The sequence below is a fragment of the Gadus morhua genome, chromosome 5 (genome assembly GCF_902167405.1).
Source record: "Gadus morhua chromosome 5, gadMor3.0, whole genome shotgun sequence".
NCBI classification, from domain to species: Eukaryota; Metazoa; Chordata; class Actinopteri; order Gadiformes; family Gadidae; genus Gadus; species Gadus morhua.
The window spans coordinates 9,681,316-9,700,584 of record NC_044052.1 but is presented as its reverse complement, the minus strand read 5'-3'; the positions used below and the strand labels follow the sequence as shown (position 1 = coordinate 9,700,584).

At 43.6% G+C, this 19,269-nt stretch overlaps 2 protein-coding genes across 3 annotated transcripts; one reads left to right on the top strand and one right to left on the bottom strand.

The window, feature by feature from the left end:
* On the top strand, positions 1-999 carry si:dkey-248g15.3 (holotricin-3). Of its 2 annotated transcripts, none has more exons than XM_030356770.1 (6): positions 1-43; positions 162-215; positions 321-334; positions 444-521; positions 618-626; positions 817-995. In XM_030356770.1, the coding sequence occupies exons 2-6, from the start codon at positions 197-199 to the stop codon at positions 922-924; spliced, it is 228 nt and encodes a 75-aa protein (XP_030212630.1). In that variant the 5' UTR covers positions 1-43; positions 162-196; the 3' UTR covers positions 925-995. The 2 variants fall into 2 exon arrangements, with proteins under 2 accessions (XP_030212630.1, XP_030212628.1); XM_030356768.1 differs by having other exon boundaries at positions 3-43; positions 159-215; positions 817-999.
* A 3,155-nt stretch (positions 1,000-4,154) lies between these two features.
* On the bottom strand, positions 4,155-18,912 carry mthfd1b (methylenetetrahydrofolate dehydrogenase (NADP+ dependent) 1b). The gene is made up of 27 exons (XM_030357551.1): positions 18,739-18,912; positions 16,136-16,220; positions 15,850-15,909; positions 15,612-15,665; positions 15,367-15,503; positions 14,417-14,517; positions 14,202-14,338; positions 13,887-13,998; positions 13,605-13,732; positions 12,269-12,366; positions 11,920-12,093; positions 11,514-11,650; positions 11,340-11,386; positions 10,846-10,953; positions 10,590-10,664; positions 10,359-10,461; positions 10,174-10,250; positions 9,665-9,805; positions 9,322-9,390; positions 8,964-9,075; positions 7,446-7,585; positions 6,476-6,517; positions 6,142-6,242; positions 5,866-6,043; positions 5,384-5,491; positions 5,075-5,227; positions 4,155-4,889 (listed from the first exon to the last, which is right to left on the bottom strand). The coding sequence occupies exons 1-27, from the start codon at positions 18,774-18,776 to the stop codon at positions 4,800-4,802; spliced, it is 2,805 nt and encodes a 934-aa protein (XP_030213411.1). The 5' UTR covers positions 18,777-18,912; the 3' UTR covers positions 4,155-4,799.
* Positions 18,913-19,269: the final 357 nt, after the last annotated feature.

Here is a 19,269-nt window from a genome sequence, read left to right as displayed (position 1 = left end):
AAAACACTCACAATGTGCACCAGTCTCTCAACTTCTTGATCAGGTAATGTGAACACATGATACACTCAATGTGTGCAGCAGTCTAATATTTAGAAATTAAAGGTGTTGATTTAACATTGAAAGTGCTGAAGATTATGTTCCACTCTTTCTTTCTCAAGTAGTGTTGTGTACAGTGCCTGTCAACCAAACAGATAAGATGTCTGGGAAGAAATGCGGTAAGTCTACAATTGTATAGATTTGAATGGTTATATATGTATCTATTTTCTTGATTGAATGGCAGAACAACTTTAACGTATTCTTCCATATTTTCTTTCACCCAGACAAGCCAGAGGAGGTGAGATATTTCAAAACTAAAAGGGGCATTGCAATTGGATTGAGTTTGTAGGTGTTGTGCAGTTTGCCGACAGAATGTGCTCATGAAAGATACATGTCCTTCTTCGCAGTGTGTGCCCGAAGGAGAGTGTGAGGATCGTGGAAAGGGTTGTGACAAGGGAAAGGGAAAGGATGGCGACTCTGATGGAGTAAGAAACCTTGCATATCTGCTGTAACCTTTTGAGCCTCAATGGCTATCCAACTTACTATCCTACTTCCTCTTTGCTCCTTTTTTTTTCTTACAGGAAGGGAAGGTAAGATAATAATATACTTTATAATAATGACAATACACACAAATATATATATACATGTAAATATTTAGGCATATATTTATATATATAAATATGCACACACATATATATATATATTATGTAGACATACACGCATATATATATACACATCAACAAATACATATGTATTTATTCTTTAACGTTTTCCTTTTAGTGCCATGGAAAGTCGGGTGAACGTGGGGGACACGGACACGGAAGGGGAGGAGGCCCGGACTGTGGAGAGCGTGGTGGAAAGGGTGGTCGTGGGGGAAAGAACAACTAATGACTTTGTTTTGTCTGAAGTAAAATAATATATATATATATATATATATATATATATATATATATATATATATATATATATATATTAAAGAGACTAACCCTAAACAAGCGTATCTCCAATTGTAATCCATTGCTTCATTGTATTCAATAAAACAATTTGACCCAAATCAACTGTCATGTCTTCAATTATTCTTCATCATGATATTTACCAACTGTGTGACCTGGTCTAACCTGGTCAGAGGCATGTGCTTAGCGCACGAAAAACCACACCCATGTTGAGGGTGTGAAAACAAACAAATTCAACAGCGTGGACATTGCAATGTCAACTCCTCTTTTGACAATGATTTTTTATTTGTCATGCTATAAGATACAGCAAACATGGTCCAGAGCTTTTATTAAAACTCAATGATCACATTCCACCTAGCCAATGCAGAACCAAGGTTTTTTAAAAAAACTGTTCAAAAGTTTTTTTGAAATCGACCATTTAATGTTATACACATGACTGACTAGCAATCATAATCAAGTCTAAAGGGAATTTGTGTTAATATACTTCACACACAAATACATTATAATTATATAATAATTGTCCACCAATAAAGAATTTAGCATCTATACACGACTTATTCAGCAATTCGCTCTTCTCTAAGCTGTCTCTGGGCAGCTTCCATTGCAGCCCGTACAACTGAGCATGCCATTTGCAACGGCAGCCTTTCTTGTTGTTGGTCATGGCCTTTCATAGCATTGTCTCCAAAGTCCTCGGCATTGCTAGTTTTCAGTGGATTTCTGTAAATCTCTGCTAACGCTTCCAGCTCCATTCTGTTGGAGTCACTCGTACACTCATTGCTGAAACTCTGTTGGTCCTGCATCCTTTTTAAATGATCGCCTATCCATTTCTGTGCAGTGATGGGCTGTGGTCCTGCAGGAAATGTTGGCTTAACCGAATCCTTTAGCTATCCACTGGGGCCTTCCGCAAGTCCCTTTGGTGCACTGGGATCTACAGATGTTTCAAAGATCTGCCAGGCGCCACGCTGTCCTTGGGTTTCAAAATGAACACTGTTTTGGCAATTCCTTCAACAGCTGGTGGGTCTAGGACAGATGAGGCTCCCTAATGCAAAAAAGCACACTATAGTTGTAAAATATACCTATTTAATGTATGCTCATTAAGTATGTTTTCTTATTTACAAAAGTATTGTGGTCTCACCTGTCTGGATTCTTTTTACCTCTGGATATAATGAAATAACTCAGTATATCCAGAGCTCAGTATAGAGCTCTGGACTCTCCAGCCGAGCACGGTTAACCAGAGTAATATTTGGTCAAATTGTCGCACACAGCCTTTAAACACTGTTTCACCGCCTCTCCCACACATGGAAGTGTCCTTACATCATGTGAGGGAAATATAGAAAAAAATGACTTGTTCTCGTATAGATGAGGGGATCACTTATTCCTTGTGATCGGTTTACCCCAGGCCAAAGTTTGACAACAAAGGGGAACTAGATAACACTAGTCAACAGATAGAGTGGCAAGATTAACAACCTGAAGAGAACAAAGCTTAAATGATGAAAAGTAAACAACACCATTGTGATTTTTCATCACAATTCAAAAGCACTCAAATCTAAACTGATGGCTAGGATCTCAGGGCAAGGATCCTTGATTGCATCATGAAGGTATGGAGCTGGGTTCATCATGTTCATAGCAACGCCACCTATGTGTTTATTGGCCAGGACTATATTCTCCTCCTCAATGTACTCCTGACTCCCTCCGATCCTCTCCTGGAGAAACGGTGAAGGCTTTTTGGGTCTTTGCTTTTGCTTGCAGAACATCCGTTTCCTCAAGGAGAATTGAAAAGAATTGGCACGTGGCCCTGGAGGAAGTTTTGCCTCTCTTGAACGGTTTTTCAGGGGGAAAAGTCTCTTGAGGACCGCCTGAGACTTGGTTTGGATGGGTTTAGACTCCACCCCTGCAGACTGGCACGTTACAGGGCTGAGGTCAGGTCCCTGAATCCCAGAGGCGCTGTAGACCTCCCGTGGCTCAGCGGTAAGCTCCTCCACAGAGCTTGAGGGTAGTCTGCTGAGCAATGTGCCCGTGCAACATTCGTCCTCATCCCTGTCTCTGTTATCAGACCCGATGGTACACGTGAGGCAAACAATGAATTGCAACAAAAAGCCTCTCCACGCAGCGGGCCCTTGTCCACGCTGATATTGATGAGGTCGCACACCGGTGAAGTTGCCTTCTTCTTTAGAGGTTGATCGGTTTCCTGCAAGACACGACTCACTCGAGGGCTCTTCCAGGACTTCTGCATAGACTTCAGTGAGATTGTGGGGCTTCATGGAGTCACCAATAAGCCAGTCCTGTTGTTTGGTATTTTACGTCCTGGTCTATTTCTTCTTTCCCTATCATTGGCTGTGTCCTGGCTCCCAGGGTCATTTGGCGGTTCTGAAGCTTCCCGGTTGCGTCTGAGCCCCTTTATAAGCGCACCGCCTCCAGCTGTATCCGCTGTGACTGAACCGCTCATTTAGGATTATCCCCGCTCCTCAATAGATCAATGAACTGGAAAAAATTTGATTAGCAAAAAAAGATTATATTTTCCGATGATCAAATATAGAAATTGAGCGTAAAATGTATGCACCTAATGGTTGCTGATCAACTGTCAAAATGTCCCAAGGTATTGGTAAAAAATGGGTTAGAATCATACAGTTATGGCAATGCTCATCCATTAGCTTTGTAAATATTAGAAAAGGAAAAGGAAAGAAAAACAAAACATAATATGCAAAAAAAATATTCCCTACAAAACAACGGACACAGACATATGGTCATTTAACATTTGTTTTCCTAATATGCAAGTTAATCATTATGAATAAATACAATATGCACATTTAAAATGAATGGATGAATGACTCTTACCTGTCGTTATCTTCCGTCTTCTTGTCTCTGAATGAGTAACGGAGCACTGTGGCCAGGGACTGAAGACGGCGGCAGCATTGCACATGGGATGCCATGGTAACAGAATGATTGACATGTTAACTTTGTTTTTTATACTTTGATTGAGCTCTATTTATAGTTATTCCAACTTGAATAGGGCTTGTACATTGCAACATTAAAACACAATGCCCACCTCCATTATGGAAGCACATGAGCATTGGAAAGTTAACTCATTGTGTTAGTAGTAAAGTAGTTTTGGTCATTGACTAGAAATGAATGGTGTCATTGTGTGCAGAAAACAAAACGAGAATATAGCATTTCTTCAAATTTTTGGCTTTAATTCATTATTCATTTTTTTAATATATCAAGTAACAAAATTAGTCGAAGAAGAAAACAGCAAACGAGGACATAGAGAGTGCAGTATAATGACCACAGCACAAAATGAAAGGATCCCCGCCATGCCACTTCAGCGAAATCAAATATGACGTTTTTTTTATGATTGGAAGTAAACATGAAATGGGCTTTTGTAACTGAGCCGTTTGGGTGAAGCAAAAGCCATTTAAAAGATTAAAAAGGAATGTAAACAGGACAATGCCAACTTTCTACCCGCAGCTTTGTCAAGGATACAGCCAGTTCTGCCTGATTAAGTGGTATCATTAAGCCTACACTGCATGACTTTGCAGTGGAACTAAATCATTCATTTCGGATGCCATATTAAGAGAGGCTTGAGAAAAACATCACAGCACTTTCACTGACGACCCATCACATTTTATTAGGGCTCAGCAGTGGAGACAAATCCGGAACGAGGGAGACGAGAGAGAGAGAAAAAGAAAAGCATAAACAGATCCTAATAACTGTCACACTGAAATGTCATGACGTCCATCTTCACCAGCAGCAATTCAAACGACGGGGGTCATACACTGCGCTGCACCCGTAGACCAGTCACAGGGGTCCGCCTCAGAAGAGCCCGTTCACCTGCTCCGTCTCAGGGTCCAGATCTATGTCGTAGAAGCACGGCCTGGTAGGCAAGCCAGGGATCGTGGGCATCTAGGGTGAAAGGACAGGTAACAAAAGGAACAATGTCAGTTACTTATTGCTAACTGCCAAACCTTAACAAACCTTCAAGTAATTGGCACCCTAACAACGAACCGTTTAAAATACATTATTTTGTAAAGACTGTGGGGAACCGCGAGGCCGAAGAAGACAGAAAAGGGGGTGTGGGCCGTTCGTACCGTTCCGACCAATGGGAAGAGGAAGCCGGCGCCAACACTAGCCTTGATGTCCCGCACTGGAACCACAAAGCCCGTGGGCACACCCTTCTTGTCTGCGTCGTGAGAAAGGGAGAGGTGGGTCTTTGCCATGCAGATTGGCAGGTTGCCAAAGCCCTGAAAAGAACAAGGTAGGCGAGTTCAGTCAGGTGAGGTGAAGGCAGGGCGTTTGGCAACATCAGGTAAATACTACGGATCAGCACACAAGCGGTTTTGCGATCCTCGGTTCGGCCTCCCAGCGTGCCCCTCGACCGGGTCGAGGGGAGGACTCACCTGCTTGGTGTAGAGCTCCACCTTGCGTTGGGCCTCAGGCAGGAGCTCGATGTCGTCCGCGCCGTAGATCTTCTGGGCGATGATTCGGATCTTGTCGGCGATGGGGAGCTGAGAGAGACAAGGAATGAAGGAAATGTTTATCCAAGACTGAAGGTAGGCCGAGAAGTGCAGTTGCATTTTTATTGGCTTGTATTATTTCCTGTGTCTTCCACTGCGGAAGACACACCTATTAAACCCCCTGCGGGGAATGGCTTAATGCATTGATAGATGGAGATCTAAATTCATTGATAGGTAGATTAAACTATTAACCCCCTTGCGGGGGATTAATAGTTTTATCTACCTATCAATGAATTTAATAATAATAATAATGATAAATGAAATTTATATAGCGCTTAATATGGTACTCTAAGACGCTTAGATTTAGCCATTCCCATTCCCGTTCATGAACCGTGCTCCCCCCCTCAGGTGCATCAGGGCCATACCTCGACATCGTAGAGGAACTTGAAGTCACTGGGAGACTCCGAGGCCCTCTGGACAGCCTGCCCGAGGGCCACGGCGCCGGCCCCGCCCTCCGCCCAGTGGGAGCAGCGGACGGCGTCGAAGGCGCCCGCCGCCTTGGCCACGCTGCAGATCAGCTCCAGCTCCGCCTGGGTGTCCGTCCTGCAGGGGGGGGGGGGGTCAGAGCAGAGGGTCATGCGATCCAGTCGGTGGTTCTCTTTGCCTCCATAGGAGAGCGATGGCCACCGGTGGGAGCTTACTTGAAAGCGTTGACGGCGACTACCACGGGAACCCCAAAGAGTCTGGCGTTCTCAATCTGCTTCTTCATGTTACCACAGCCCGTCTCCAGCAGCTCCAGGTTCTACACACACACGAATAACAGAATGACATGCTCCACTCACGTGTGAAAACATAACAAGTCCTTCAAAGTGGGTGAACGTGGTAATCGTCAACATGTGATCAACACACACACACACACACACACACACACACACACACACACACACACACACACACACACACACACACACACACACACACACACACACACACACACACACCTTTGAGGCTACTTGTTACAAGGGCATCATTTACCTCTTCCACATACTCCTTGGGTAAAGGCATGCCAGCAGTGACCTGGGGAAATAGAAGAGGGAAATTTGTTTAATTCTAAATAAATATAATGTTAAATGGACACAGATTACCAGACCATAGCAGAAAGTAAGCCAATAAGTATTTGATTAATATTAAGGTTGTGTGATGATTGGTAGACAATAGTTTCAATTACGCTCTCATGACTGATTGTGCATTTGGAGAAACCAGATTCACGCTGCTGTAGGTAATGCATGTATAGATGAACAGTAACTAGGGATCATGACCAATACTATTTAAGACAAATTAATCAAAGGTTAAGCATTTGTAATAGAATTTACACATGCAAGTGGTTGCAGGGATATACCGTAATCTAAGGACATTTCCGTGATTGCAATACTTAGCTGCAAACTATTGCATCAATGAATGCATCATACAATTATATCCAGCTATTTGTGTTCAACACTCTCATTCTCCCTCCACTTCATTCTCCTGTAAGATGCACTTGAGGCAGGAGCTAAAATGGAATATAAATCAGTTTTTTTCCATTAGGGACCTCTGCAACCAGCAGGGAACGTAATTACATTCACACCAGGGCATCTGCATTCATAGAGGGAGACTAGGAGACAATGAGCAGGGCACTGTTAACTTGAACATTCTTTTGAACAAAGGCTTGTCATGTATGCAATTTCCCGTGCCGTTTCAGTTACATTATTATGCCTACAGTAAATAGGCATTGCAATGTTATGTATATCTTACATTTTCACCCGTCATGTTTTCTAAATAAAGAAACTAAGGAAGAATTATATGAGGCCCTTAACTACTGTCTAATAGTATTGCAAAAATAGCTTTGACACAAAATTAAATAAATACAAATTCTTGTTTCAAAAGTCTGACCGCACCACCCCTGACCATCCACCGTGTACTACAGCGCACCGGACGGCGCCACAGGGGGACCCCCAGGGGGGCTGACCTTAGGACCCCCGCCGTGCATCTTCAGCGCCCGGACGGTGGCGACCAGAACCACCACGTGGGGCCGCAGGCCCGAGTAGCGGCACTTGATGTTGAAGAACTTCTCCATGCCGATGTCGGCCCCGAACCCGGCCTCCGTCACTGTGGAGCGGGGAAGGACGCACGAGTCAGGGAGCGTGGGGAGCTCCAGGTTGGGTTCGTATACGACATGCAAAGCACTGGCGCTGCGCTATGGATCTACGGTTAGGCCTTTGGGCAATTCAAACCTCAATGGATGTAGAATTGCATTATTCCACTAACGCACTGTGCCAGAACCTTTGGCGCCCTTTTTGTTTCAGCTGCCAACTAGCAGTGCCATCGTTATGTGATGGTTTAGCTCCAGGCCTTGATTAGGTGCCACAGAGAGCAAGTGCTGCGGTCGTAAAACACTGGCGTGGTGAATGTGAATACGTGTTAAAAATAAACCATTCAAATAAAAATGGGATATGACGTTCATGGAGAGACTAGATTGGCTGTTGATGAAACTAAAATAAGATTGTTACTCGTGCTGGCTGCAAAGAGAAGAACCAAAGAACCAATCGGCTGCATATGTAGAGCTAACACTAGGGGGCCCAATTGAGTGTAGACAGTGGAGAGTGAAATGATAGTCAGAGGATTTCACATAAAATCAATGTTAGACAAGGTCATTCTTTTTCGAATATGCCATCATGCTCATATTCGGCCAGTGGATAAGAACAACCATTTTGTACGGCATTATATACCAAACAACTTGAACCATTTAGGAGTAAAAGAAAAGTTTGTCACATTTCCATCATTTACTCATACATATATAGTGTACATAAACATATTATACATATCATATAGATAGATACATCATATGCATATTATACCCATAATGTACATATCATAATGCATTATGCATTATGACCCAGTTTCGTTCACCTATTTAGAGCTTCTGTTCAATTCATCTGATAACTTGTAAGCCGAGAAATATGCATCTTACATGCTAAATACGTGGGTTTTTTCAAATTCTATTGAAAGCTTATTTAAATAAAGCTGAAGTGAACAGGAGGATTACCACGGCTGCCAGAGGAAGCTGATGCTAAGGAGGGCCCATCCCATCCATCCATCGTGTATGGGTAAATAATACGACAGTAGCCCTCGATGGCCAATACACAGCGGAAATAAACTAGATCTTAATGAACATAGCATTTAGCTTTAGAACAATTATATGCCGAGAGTCAAACCCCTTCGTTCCACAAGTGGCATGGTACGTTTTTGAACCACGGGCCCCCTTTTAGAAGCACAGCGGGCTTGGTACGGGTTGGGGTACAATGGGTGCCACAATGCAACTGTTTTCTTCGGCTATATGGCCACCCTTACTAATACAGCATTGGCTCAACTAAAATCGAAATCCTATTTTAGTGAACCAAGTTAGACATCCTGTCATGTAGGCATCACTTGAATGAACGCATCAGATGCAAAAGACTACACGATGCATTGTGGGAGCTTGACTCACCTACGAATCCCTCAGGCCCAACCAGCTTCAGCGCTATCTTGTCAGCCAGGATGGAGGAGTTGCCGTGGGCGATGTTGGCAAAGGGGCCGGCATGGACGAAGACAGGAGTCCCCTGTGGAGGGAGAGGACTCTGTGACACGAGCGACTGAACCCCTGACATTGTTACCCATGATGCAACTGGCAAGGCCAACACAACCGACCCCGCTCCACTGGGCTCACCCGGGGTTCATGGCTGTCTTTGGACCCACCTGCTGCAGAGTGTTTGTAATGGAACATATGACCGTGTCCTAGACCCGTCTGTGAACAACGTAAGACGGGCTGGTTCGTGTCGGTTCTGTGTGGCGGCGGGGGGACCCACCTCCAGCGTCTGCATTAGGTTGGGCTTGATGGCGTCCCTCATGAGAACGGCCAGGGCACCGCTCACGCCCTGTGGGGGAGAGGAGAAGCTGAAGCTGAACCAATAGGAGAGCGGCTGAAACCCTTAGAATTGTATTGTTTGTATATATGTGTATAATATAGATATCTATTCCTCACAAAAAATCATTACAGCATCGACTTGCTACTTGCTATATTTCCCAGAGCTCACAGATCAGCAGCGGTAAACACAACCTCCACCTTTGTTGCCATGGTGACAGTGGATAAGGCTGTGGTGACTCAATAGACCAGAGGAGAGAGAGGGCAGGGGGCTAGTAGGAACTGACCAGGTCCTCGGTTGTGATTGGCTGCCCGCTCTTGCTGGTGGCCACCACCATGTTGGCCAGGCGTTGGCGCATGTCCGCCAGGCTGCTGGTCAGGGCCAGCACCGCCATGATCTCACTGGCCACGGTGATGTCGAACTGGGCCTGGTGGAGGGGATGCCGAGGAACCAAACCGTCATGCACTATGACAGAGAATCTTTACAGCTGGGATGAATGGTCGGAAAGTGAGGGACGGGGAGAAATGTCAGATGTCGACGAACAGTTGACATAAACGTTTAATTCAGAACGGGAATTAGGTCTTCCTTAAGATAAACATTTTGGGAGAACACACATTTTTTTATTTTCTAGTCCTTGCTGTGTACTGGGCAGTGTTAATTAATAGGGAGGGCAATATTGATAAAGTTAAATACAATCACTAGTATTATAATTTACTTCGATTATAGAGGAAAATGGCTTCAGGAAATTGGCTTCAGGAGACTCGCAGACAAGACATGAGCTCTGCCTCTCGCTACCTCTCTGGTGAATCCCTTCTCAGTGGGCGACTGGCCAATCGTGATCTTCCTCAGGAACCGGTCGTTGGTGTCCAGAACTGCAAGAACAACACAAGACACACGCAGATTCACATGGTGATGCACAAAAGGCGAGGTAGACATTATAAATCCATGACGTGGAGGAACAGCTGTCCCAACGTTCGCACCTCTCTGCCAGGTCACAGCCTCCGGGTTCATGTCCAGGCGGGCGAAGCGAGTGACCTCCTCGTCCGTCAGGGTGTTGGGGTCCGTCTTCTCGATCCCCAGTTTCTACGACCATACAAAGATATTCATACAACGCTTTCTCCTCTATGACTGTGTAAAGAACAGGGACGCCATTGCTTTGTGATTGGGGTTTTTCGTGTCTGAGATTTGCCCTTCAGTCATGCCCTGTTTACCTTTAATCTGTTGATCTGGATGGGGGAGAACTGTCTCTGGCCTCCGTTGATTGGAACCAAGCGGTTGTACAGAGCCTGAGGTCAAACATACACAAAGAGAAAGAAAGAAAGAAAGAAAGAAAGAAAGAAAGAAAGAAAGAAAGAAAGAAAGAAAGAAAGAAAGATAGAAAGAAATGACATGTTAACACAAGTACAGGTTCCCAGCACACCAACGAGAGAGAGCCAGAGAGAGGGGGCTTCAGAATGGCTCACTCACCTTGTCCGTCTGCGTGTTCTCGTGGAAGATGCGGGCGTCGATGGCTGCGGCCACCAGGTTGTTGGCGGCGGTGATGGCGTGGATGTCCCCGGTGAGATGGAGGTTGAACTGCGGGCATCGGTCCAGCCATTGAAATGCATTACATGTATTACACAAGTGTTGCTGGCATTTCTAAATAATGCAGATTACCAGAGCCCTTAGGAAAGATGCCTCCGCTAAACCAGTGTGAGCATGTACAGACTTATGCCCTTTATACTTCTATTCAATGGGACTATTAAAAAGAGAAAAAGTAATTGGGTGGTGAGTTGGGTTGAAGAGAGTAAGTAGAGGGAGGGGCTGGAGCAGTTTAGACTAGAGCTAGCTTGTAGTCTGAAATTAACCTCAAATCGAACATGTTGTACCTTTAACAAAAAGTGGTTCATTGTGACTTGAATACACCACCAGTGCAAGTTTGGCACAGAAACAGGGGGGGGGGGGGGAAAGCAAGGCCTTACCTCCTCCATGGGAATGACCTGGGAGTAGCCCCCACCTGCGGCGCCACCTAGCAACAGAGACCAACAGCGCCCGGTCAACACAGACCCCTCACACTCATCCATCTCCTACAGCCCGGGCGTCCGTTCCACCACTGCGCTGAAAGGCTGCGCGGCCACCATGTCGAGGGTGCTGACCTTTAATGCCGAAGGTGGGCCCCTGGGACGGCTGGCGGACGCAGGCGAAGACGTTGAGCTTGAGGTGGGCTCCGAGGGCCTGGACCAGGCCGATGGTGGTGGTGCTCTTTCCCTCCCCCAGGGGGGTGGGGGTGATGCTGGAGGGAGAAAAATTAAGAATAGTAAAAAAAAAATACATTATTAGCAACGGAGAGGGTTTCAACAATATATAAACACGGATAACGAATAATATATAACCAGTGAAAGAAACAATTTGTTCCGTCAGGTTTATGTTGTTTGAGTCATAACACTAACACCAGCGCTAGTAGAAGGTAAACATAGACGTGGTCGAGAACACCTCGTAGACAAGGCATCGTGAACAAGAGAAGCCAACAGACAGACGAGACGTTGAGAGCGGTTGCGTTACCCAGTGACCACCACGTATTTCCCGTCGGGCTGTGCCTGCAGGCGCTTCATGATGCTCAGCTGGACCTTGGCTTTGGTCTTGCCGTAGAGCTCCACCTCGTCCGACAGCAGGCCCACCTCCCGGGCCATGCAGTCGATGGGCTTCGGCACGCACGATCGGGAGATCACAATGTCGCTGTCGTGGGGCAAGTGCATGGACATACTGTAATTTATGTGTTGGTTAGGAGAGTCGAAGAATACCTTTTCTGGGGAAGATTGACTCAAGTTTCGATGGATGACTTTCGGGTGCAAATATTTAGGATGCCAGAGCAGGGTTTCGTGAGAGGGTAGGAGAGCAGCAAGACACCCACCTGGGAACGGGCTTCTGGAGGTTGAGCTCGGTGTAGGAGATGCTCCACTTGCCGGGTTGATGGCTGTCCAGGAAACGCTTGGCACCCAGCACGGTATTCTACACACACCAAGTTTTCTTAACGTCATTAAACTGCCTTTATCCCCAGGCAAATGCAATGGATTAGGAACAAATATCCACGTATTGCGTTGAACAAGGAAAAGGTGAAAATAATCTAAACAATATTTTTTTGTATAATGTATTTAGTTTGTTATTAACAATCGTATTACTGTTGTTAGGGCTGGCCCGAATGCCATTTTTCAGGCTTCGAATACTCGAATATTCAAATTCTCGTTCCAGAAAAAAACACCATCAAAAACAACATTTAATCCCTATATACTCCCTGGAACCGATTTTGACAGTATCTGCAAATTTTGTTGAAGATTTAATAGCTTTTGAACGTTAATTAGTAGGCCTAAGCAGGTTGAAGTTCCTTAGTTTTTCCCCATGAAAGCGAACAGCTGTTGCTCCGTTCCAAATCAGCTGTTCTCTGACATCTCAGCCCTTACAGGAGCTTTTCAATTCATCCTGGAACGTGCATCTTTTCAGGGAATTTGTACAATAAATCCATAACAAATACCGAATATTGATTGTCTTATGTGTCCATATTATATCCATTATATTGACCGGGTATTCCCAAGACGCTCACGCTCTGCAGCAAGCCAGTCACAGTTGATTGGCGCAGCGCTGTACATCGAACGTAAACAAACAACTAAGCTAAGGTTTTAAGTATTACTTTTCCTCCAGATATCCCGCTAATGTTGTGTTATAAAGTAAAGGGAAACAAGATATCTATTCTTCCACCACCTCTCTCGCTTCTCTGCTTGGTGTCGCTGACGCTTATAGTTTGCCTCCCTCGCTCTGGTAACGTCAGGTACGTGAAAAAAATAAATAAACGAAGCTCTGAATACTGATTTAAGCTTCGAATACTAATTTTCCGAACGAGTATTCGAATATATTCGAATAATTCGGGCCAGCCCTAACTGTTGTAAACAAGGCTTGATAATATGCCCATTAGACTCTACCCTTTGGTTCTTAAATGAGCAAAATAATGAAAGTAAATTTGCATGGAGCGTTCCATTGATACTTATTACTCGATGACGATGGAAAACATCCAGGTTATAATCTCATACAACATGAATTATGTTGTTTTTTTTCCCTATTCGGTGCAAGTTCGGTCTTGCACCGAAAAGATGCAGATTAGAGGGTGGAAGGATCTTACTAATTATTCCACCATAAAGAGAACCGGTAAGACTCTACCTACTCTACAGCCTGAAGCATTGTAAACAAAGTCTTACCGCCATGAGCATAGCCACCGTCATCGGTCCGACGCCCCCAGGCACTGGGGTGATGAAGCCTGCCTGTTCTTTGGCTGATGTGTAGTCGACGTCCCCCACCACTCGCTTTCCACTAGGCTTGCTCTCATCTGGCAGAGGGACAGAAGCATCGACAATTGGACTTGCTTTGAGATCAAAAGGACCTGGTTTGCCAACTGGATTTGATGATGTTTTTCGATAGAAGTAGCATTCAATTTTCTATGACAAACTACTGAGTGTACTACCGTCTCAAGGGTTACTAACCTGGAACATGATTGATGCCGCAGTCAATGACCACAGCACCCTTCTTTATCCAATCTCCCTTCACCATCTCTGCTTTTCCAATGCCCACCACCAGGATGTCTGCTTTGCTGACCTGCACACAGAAAGGACAACGATCCATAAAATAAATATATCGTGACGAGTCTGTAAACAATTTTAATGATTCGAGAAAGGAACATGATCCGTGCCCATATTCTATTATAGACAGAGATTATCATCTGCACGATCGCATGGAAGACCTAATTTGGCGAGACCAATATCCGTGGCCAATGCGCTAATGAGTGCCGTCCATTTTACCTCCTCTGACAGATTGGCTGTCCTTGAGTGACAGATGGTGACAGTGGCGTGGCTCCACAGCAGCAGGTCGTGCATGGGCGCTCCCACGATCTTGCTACGGCCAACCACGACGGCCTTCTTGCCTGCGATGGATACGCCTGCAAACAAGCCGTTGGATCAGGAATGAAACATTGTTTCCTCCAAACTGTCATAAGGCAGCCAGACCCGACAGCTACCTGTCCGTTTGATGAGCTCCATGCAGCCGTTTGGGGTGCAGGGCAGGAAGCAGTCACCCAGGTCTCCTCGAGCAAGCTTCCCGGCGTTGATACTCGTCAGCCTGAAAAGAACGCAAAAACACACAGAATAACTTTGCAATTCTCTGTGTTCATGAGGAATTACTGAGACCATTTGAAAAAGATTCTTCCAAACAGCGGCGGTGGGTCAATAGAGGGCGCTAGGGCGCTGCCCCTCTGTGAAAGTCTCACTTGAATACATCTGTAACTATGAATCAACTATTATAAATACAAAATAAATCAACAAAAATACATAGCGCTTATCCTCGTTTAATTGTATGATAAACCGTACTTGCCACTGCCAGCAACCTTTTAAATGTGTCTGAACATCAATGATTTGGGCTAGGTTAGTTATTGGTCATTCAAATTAAATCCCAGGGGCGCCGGCCACGTTGAAGTCAATGTAAGTGCGCAAACTTTTTGCTGTCTAACAAAATGAAGCAACTGTCCCATATTTCTAATTGCATTTGAAATAGACATTGAGACTGAAAGACTCACAAAATTGACACTATAGGAAAGTGATCATGATGCGTCTTAATATCAGAATAACAACAATGGGTCAAATAGCAATGGCTGGTGGAATGACCATAATGTAGGTCTGTATATGCGGTGTAAGCTTGTCCAGGCCCTGCAAGTCAGGATTTAGGCTATGAATCTGAATGAATAGTAGGCAATAGGTAATAGGTAGTGGCCATCCCCAAAATGCACCAGAATACAGGAAATCAAATCTACCAATTCAAAATTATTTTTTCTGGGGGGCACCCCCAGACCCCTCGTCTATTACTGCACCCCACCAACATTTTTCATCACCAGCTGCCACTGCTTCCATAGGACGAATCTTTTGGTTCTCGAGACGTCTGCTGCTGACGTCAGCTGCTGCTGCTGCTGCTTACCCGTCTACGTCCTTCTCCGGGGCCACGGCGTTGGTCACCTTCTCGGTGTCCATCTTGTTGACTGAGTCAAGAGGCAGCTGGACGATGAGGCCGTGGATGGAGGAGTTCTCGTTCACCTCTCGGATACGCTCGAGAACCTACGGGCGCCGTGTCACAGTTATATACCTCACACAGAGGAAGACGGGGCTCCGTGTGAAAACAGTATGTTGGCATCGGCTTCCAATGGTCCGCTCGTTGGTGCGTACCTCATTCTCTGTCGCTGTCTTGGGGAGTCTCATGTGTGTGGCGTTTATTCCAATCTAGCCATAGAGGAGACAATAGAATACGTTTTAAAAAATGTCTGTACATGTAATAAAATTATATTAATTATTATCTATTATTCTAATTATTTTATTAAACCATTTTTTTATAATAATTATTATTTAAAAAAAGGGGGGTTTTATATGGATCCGATCGGATGAGGTCAATGTGTTAAGAACATACCTCGGCTGCTGCCTTGATCTTCATGCTGATGTAGAGATTTGAATCGTCTCTGTCGCCCACCTGTGAAGTCATTCAACACAGATGTTTCTGGACCCAGCTTAATGTCAGCCACACAAGGTGGACACATCCAGGGTGCATTCAGAGACATCTAACTGTACTGCCTTGCAAGAAGAAAAGACTGACTTGGGATTGAGGACACAAACAGCGCCAGCATCTGAAGTGGAGGTACATCAGTGTATCAGTAATGATACACTGATGTACCTTGGTTTCTCCTCCTTTGACTAACCTGTAAGATGACCAGACCGGGGCTGAAGTTGGGGTCCTGAGCCTTCATCTCTTCCACTTCTTTCTTGAGGCGCGCCCGCACCTGCCTGAAAATATCAAAAGAAAACAATCGTGTTATTCATTTAACTTCTCACAACACACAGATCGAGACCCGGAATAGAACTAGAATCTGCACTGTCCAGATAATCTCAAAGCAGAGGTCTGAAGAAATGACACCACGTTTGAAAAATGTGGGTTCCTGCAGTAAAACACACACCAGCGCCAAGTTCAGGGGCCTATTTTGTCTTAATTTTCAGCAATACCATTCCATTGGCCTTGAGAGGTTACGTTAACAACAATGAGATTATGCAACTACAATGTTAAACTGCTGACGGTACAAACCTGAAACCGGCATAAATCTGTTCTAGAGCTGCAAGCTGCTTGAAGTTAGTGTTACACTGTAACTATTTACGGTCCTATTACTGCCCTTTTGATTTTGGTCAATCCAATAAAAGATAGCATGTTATCTCATGAGATAACGGAGGATGGACAGTGTATAACTTAATGTCAAGAGTCGGCAAGTTCAAACCAATTGCTATGTAAACATGTACAAATTAATAAAATGATAGTGATCAAAGAACAGAGCCGTCGCTCAACCAGACAGATAAGGAAATGTACCGTTTACCCCAATGCAACACAAATGAATAGTATTGAACTATAATTTCGAATTGGTCCGACAATGGCTAAATGGGTATAAACTAGAGCTGTCAGTTAAACGCGTTAACAGCGTTAACGCAAACCAATTTTAACGACGTTAATTTTTTTAACGCGCGATTAACGCAAATTATTTATTTTTTTTGGGCTCAAAACGATTCTATGCTATGTTCAAGGCATATCTTTGCATGTTCATCGTTTAATTGCATTATAGGCTTTTTTTTTGTACCGTCCTGTTTGGATCAGTATATGCCAATGTTATCAATAAAAACACATTTGCACAAGGCAAGCCGATGCACTTCTCCATGTTGATAAGAGAATTAAAATGAGAAAAATTAATGGGACAAAGAATTCAAGGGATATAAGCATAGAATTTTTTTTACGATTAATCGTGAGTTAACTATGGCATTAATGTGATTAATCGTGATTAAATATTTTAATCGCTTGACAGCCCTAGTATAAACATATATGGTTGGCCACAGACCATGTTCTTTATTTTGCTTGTTCAAACTGGATGTGATCCAATATGTTGCAGGAGTTCACTTACAATCAGGCCTCACGTGGCTCCAAATGTAAGCAGAATACCTCACATGATGCCAATAATTGCATGGGCATGACACAAATAAGTGGCAGCAGTGCGAGTTTGGCCTATAACTTCAAGCCTAGGGCCCCACGTTAGTTGTTGTCCTAGTATTTCCCCCGGAAATAATCAGAAATACATTTTACTTATAGACAGACATTTGTAATGAAAGATTAGTGACCAATTGAATGGCAAAATGAACTGATTCGGCTTTAAAAAAAAAAAAAAAAGAACACTATAGAAGATAAGTTATCCATCTCTAAACACAGTGTCAATAATTACAGATTTGATATATGACAATGTTCAAATACAGCACCTTGCCCATAAAGCATGCTTCCTTATCACTGAAACAGGTTAGTATTGTAGATCACTCCCACTACTTTAGAGCAATGCATCAAACTCTATCAAACTGAGCATGAACCTACATGACCTACATGTCGACTGGATGGACCACAGATTTATCAATAATTTATCATTTTATCAACTAACCAGAAGGCCAATCGTAATTGAGGGTTGGATGGAATACATGTCTTGTGACAAACATACGTCTCAAACCAATATTGACAATAAACACGAGATGGTCAATTTATTTCTGTTCAGACATCACATACATGTTTACACTTCAAAAAGCTTTTAAGCATAGTATAAATGCATTGAGGGTGAGGGTTCACTGCATGGAGTTTGACACAGCAAAATCTTACATAACAGCAATCGATCCTGCAACTATTAAACGGCAAAGTCTACTTCTGTCAATACGCTTAACATAAAAAGGCACTTCAGGAAGGTAGTTAGTTATTTTGAAAAAATATTTCAATCTTTACAAATAATGCCATTTGGAGTTTAGTTTAGATTTACCCTATATCAATGTGACCTTTTTCACAATCGTGTGTGTGAAGTATTGCGATCATAACATATTACACTAATCTGTTGCCTTTTTCATAATCCTACAATTTTAAATGAATAAGCCTTGAGTTTATATTCGGGATTTGAAGATTGGCAATTAACTATTAAAGAGCAAAAAAACCCGGTAATTCTAATTCATTTACAAAAGTTGTCTAAATACAGTACACAATGTTGCACATGAACACCTGATGCACGTGGTCAAGACGTGCGTAATATTATCCCATGCATTAAACTAACATTCACTTTATTACCATAATTTAAGAAATCCCTGTAGGCTATGAACAGTCACAATCTTAAACTAATCTAGCCATTACAGAAAAGAAGGCATTACAAAACTTTTAAGCTAGCCGTCTAGTTAGCTGGTACACATTATCAACGCATGGGTTTGCAATGGACCTTGTGGTCAAACTATGGCATGATAAACTTACGCGGAAACCTCTTTGCCGCTGATGATTTGGGCTGGCATGGTTCGGCTGGACAGTAGTAGATGGACAGATGTAGTGGATGCGCTACCCTTTCTCCCGAGCAGATTGTGTTCAGTGAAAAGTCTGTAGTTCAAAGACCTAGTTTCACAAGCCAGAGAACGCCTCTTTCTACGCCGACCCTGCGCAACAAAGTTTCCGTAATCCCTTTTAGAGAATAGACGTTACTAGCTCGTCCATTCTCACGTAGGAGTGGATAGAGGTGGTTGCATTGGCTCTTTTTTTTTTTTTACAGTGAATCTAACCATAAATCAAACGCTTCACTTAACTCTTGTCTGGAAGTCCAGCTCTCCCAACCTCCCTTCCTGCCGAAAAATGGGTACATATTTTTCAATGTTTACTGACTTTTATTTTGTAATATTTGTTAATATTCGATTTTAGAAAGTATTTTCAGATATGATTATTTTATTAATATTATTGTTATTGTTATTACTATTATAACAATTATTATAACTTACTTCTAGTATTATGATTGTA

What these genes read in the sequence shown, in the direction of transcription:
- mthfd1b (XM_030357551.1), bottom strand. Translation starts at nt 18,776, where the DNA reads ATGCCAGCCCAAATCATCAGCGGCAAAGAGGTTTCCGC. An exon ending in AAATACGTGGTGGTCACTGG is followed by an intron (nt 11,651 to 11,919) that starts GTAACGCAACCG and finishes TTCTCCCTCCAG; the next exon opens with CATCACCCCCACCCCCCTGG. An exon ending in TGGGCCTGAGGGATTCGTAG is followed by an intron (nt 7,586 to 8,963) that starts GTGAGTCAAGCT and finishes CCCGCTCCACAG; the next exon opens with TGACGGAGGCCGGGTTCGGG.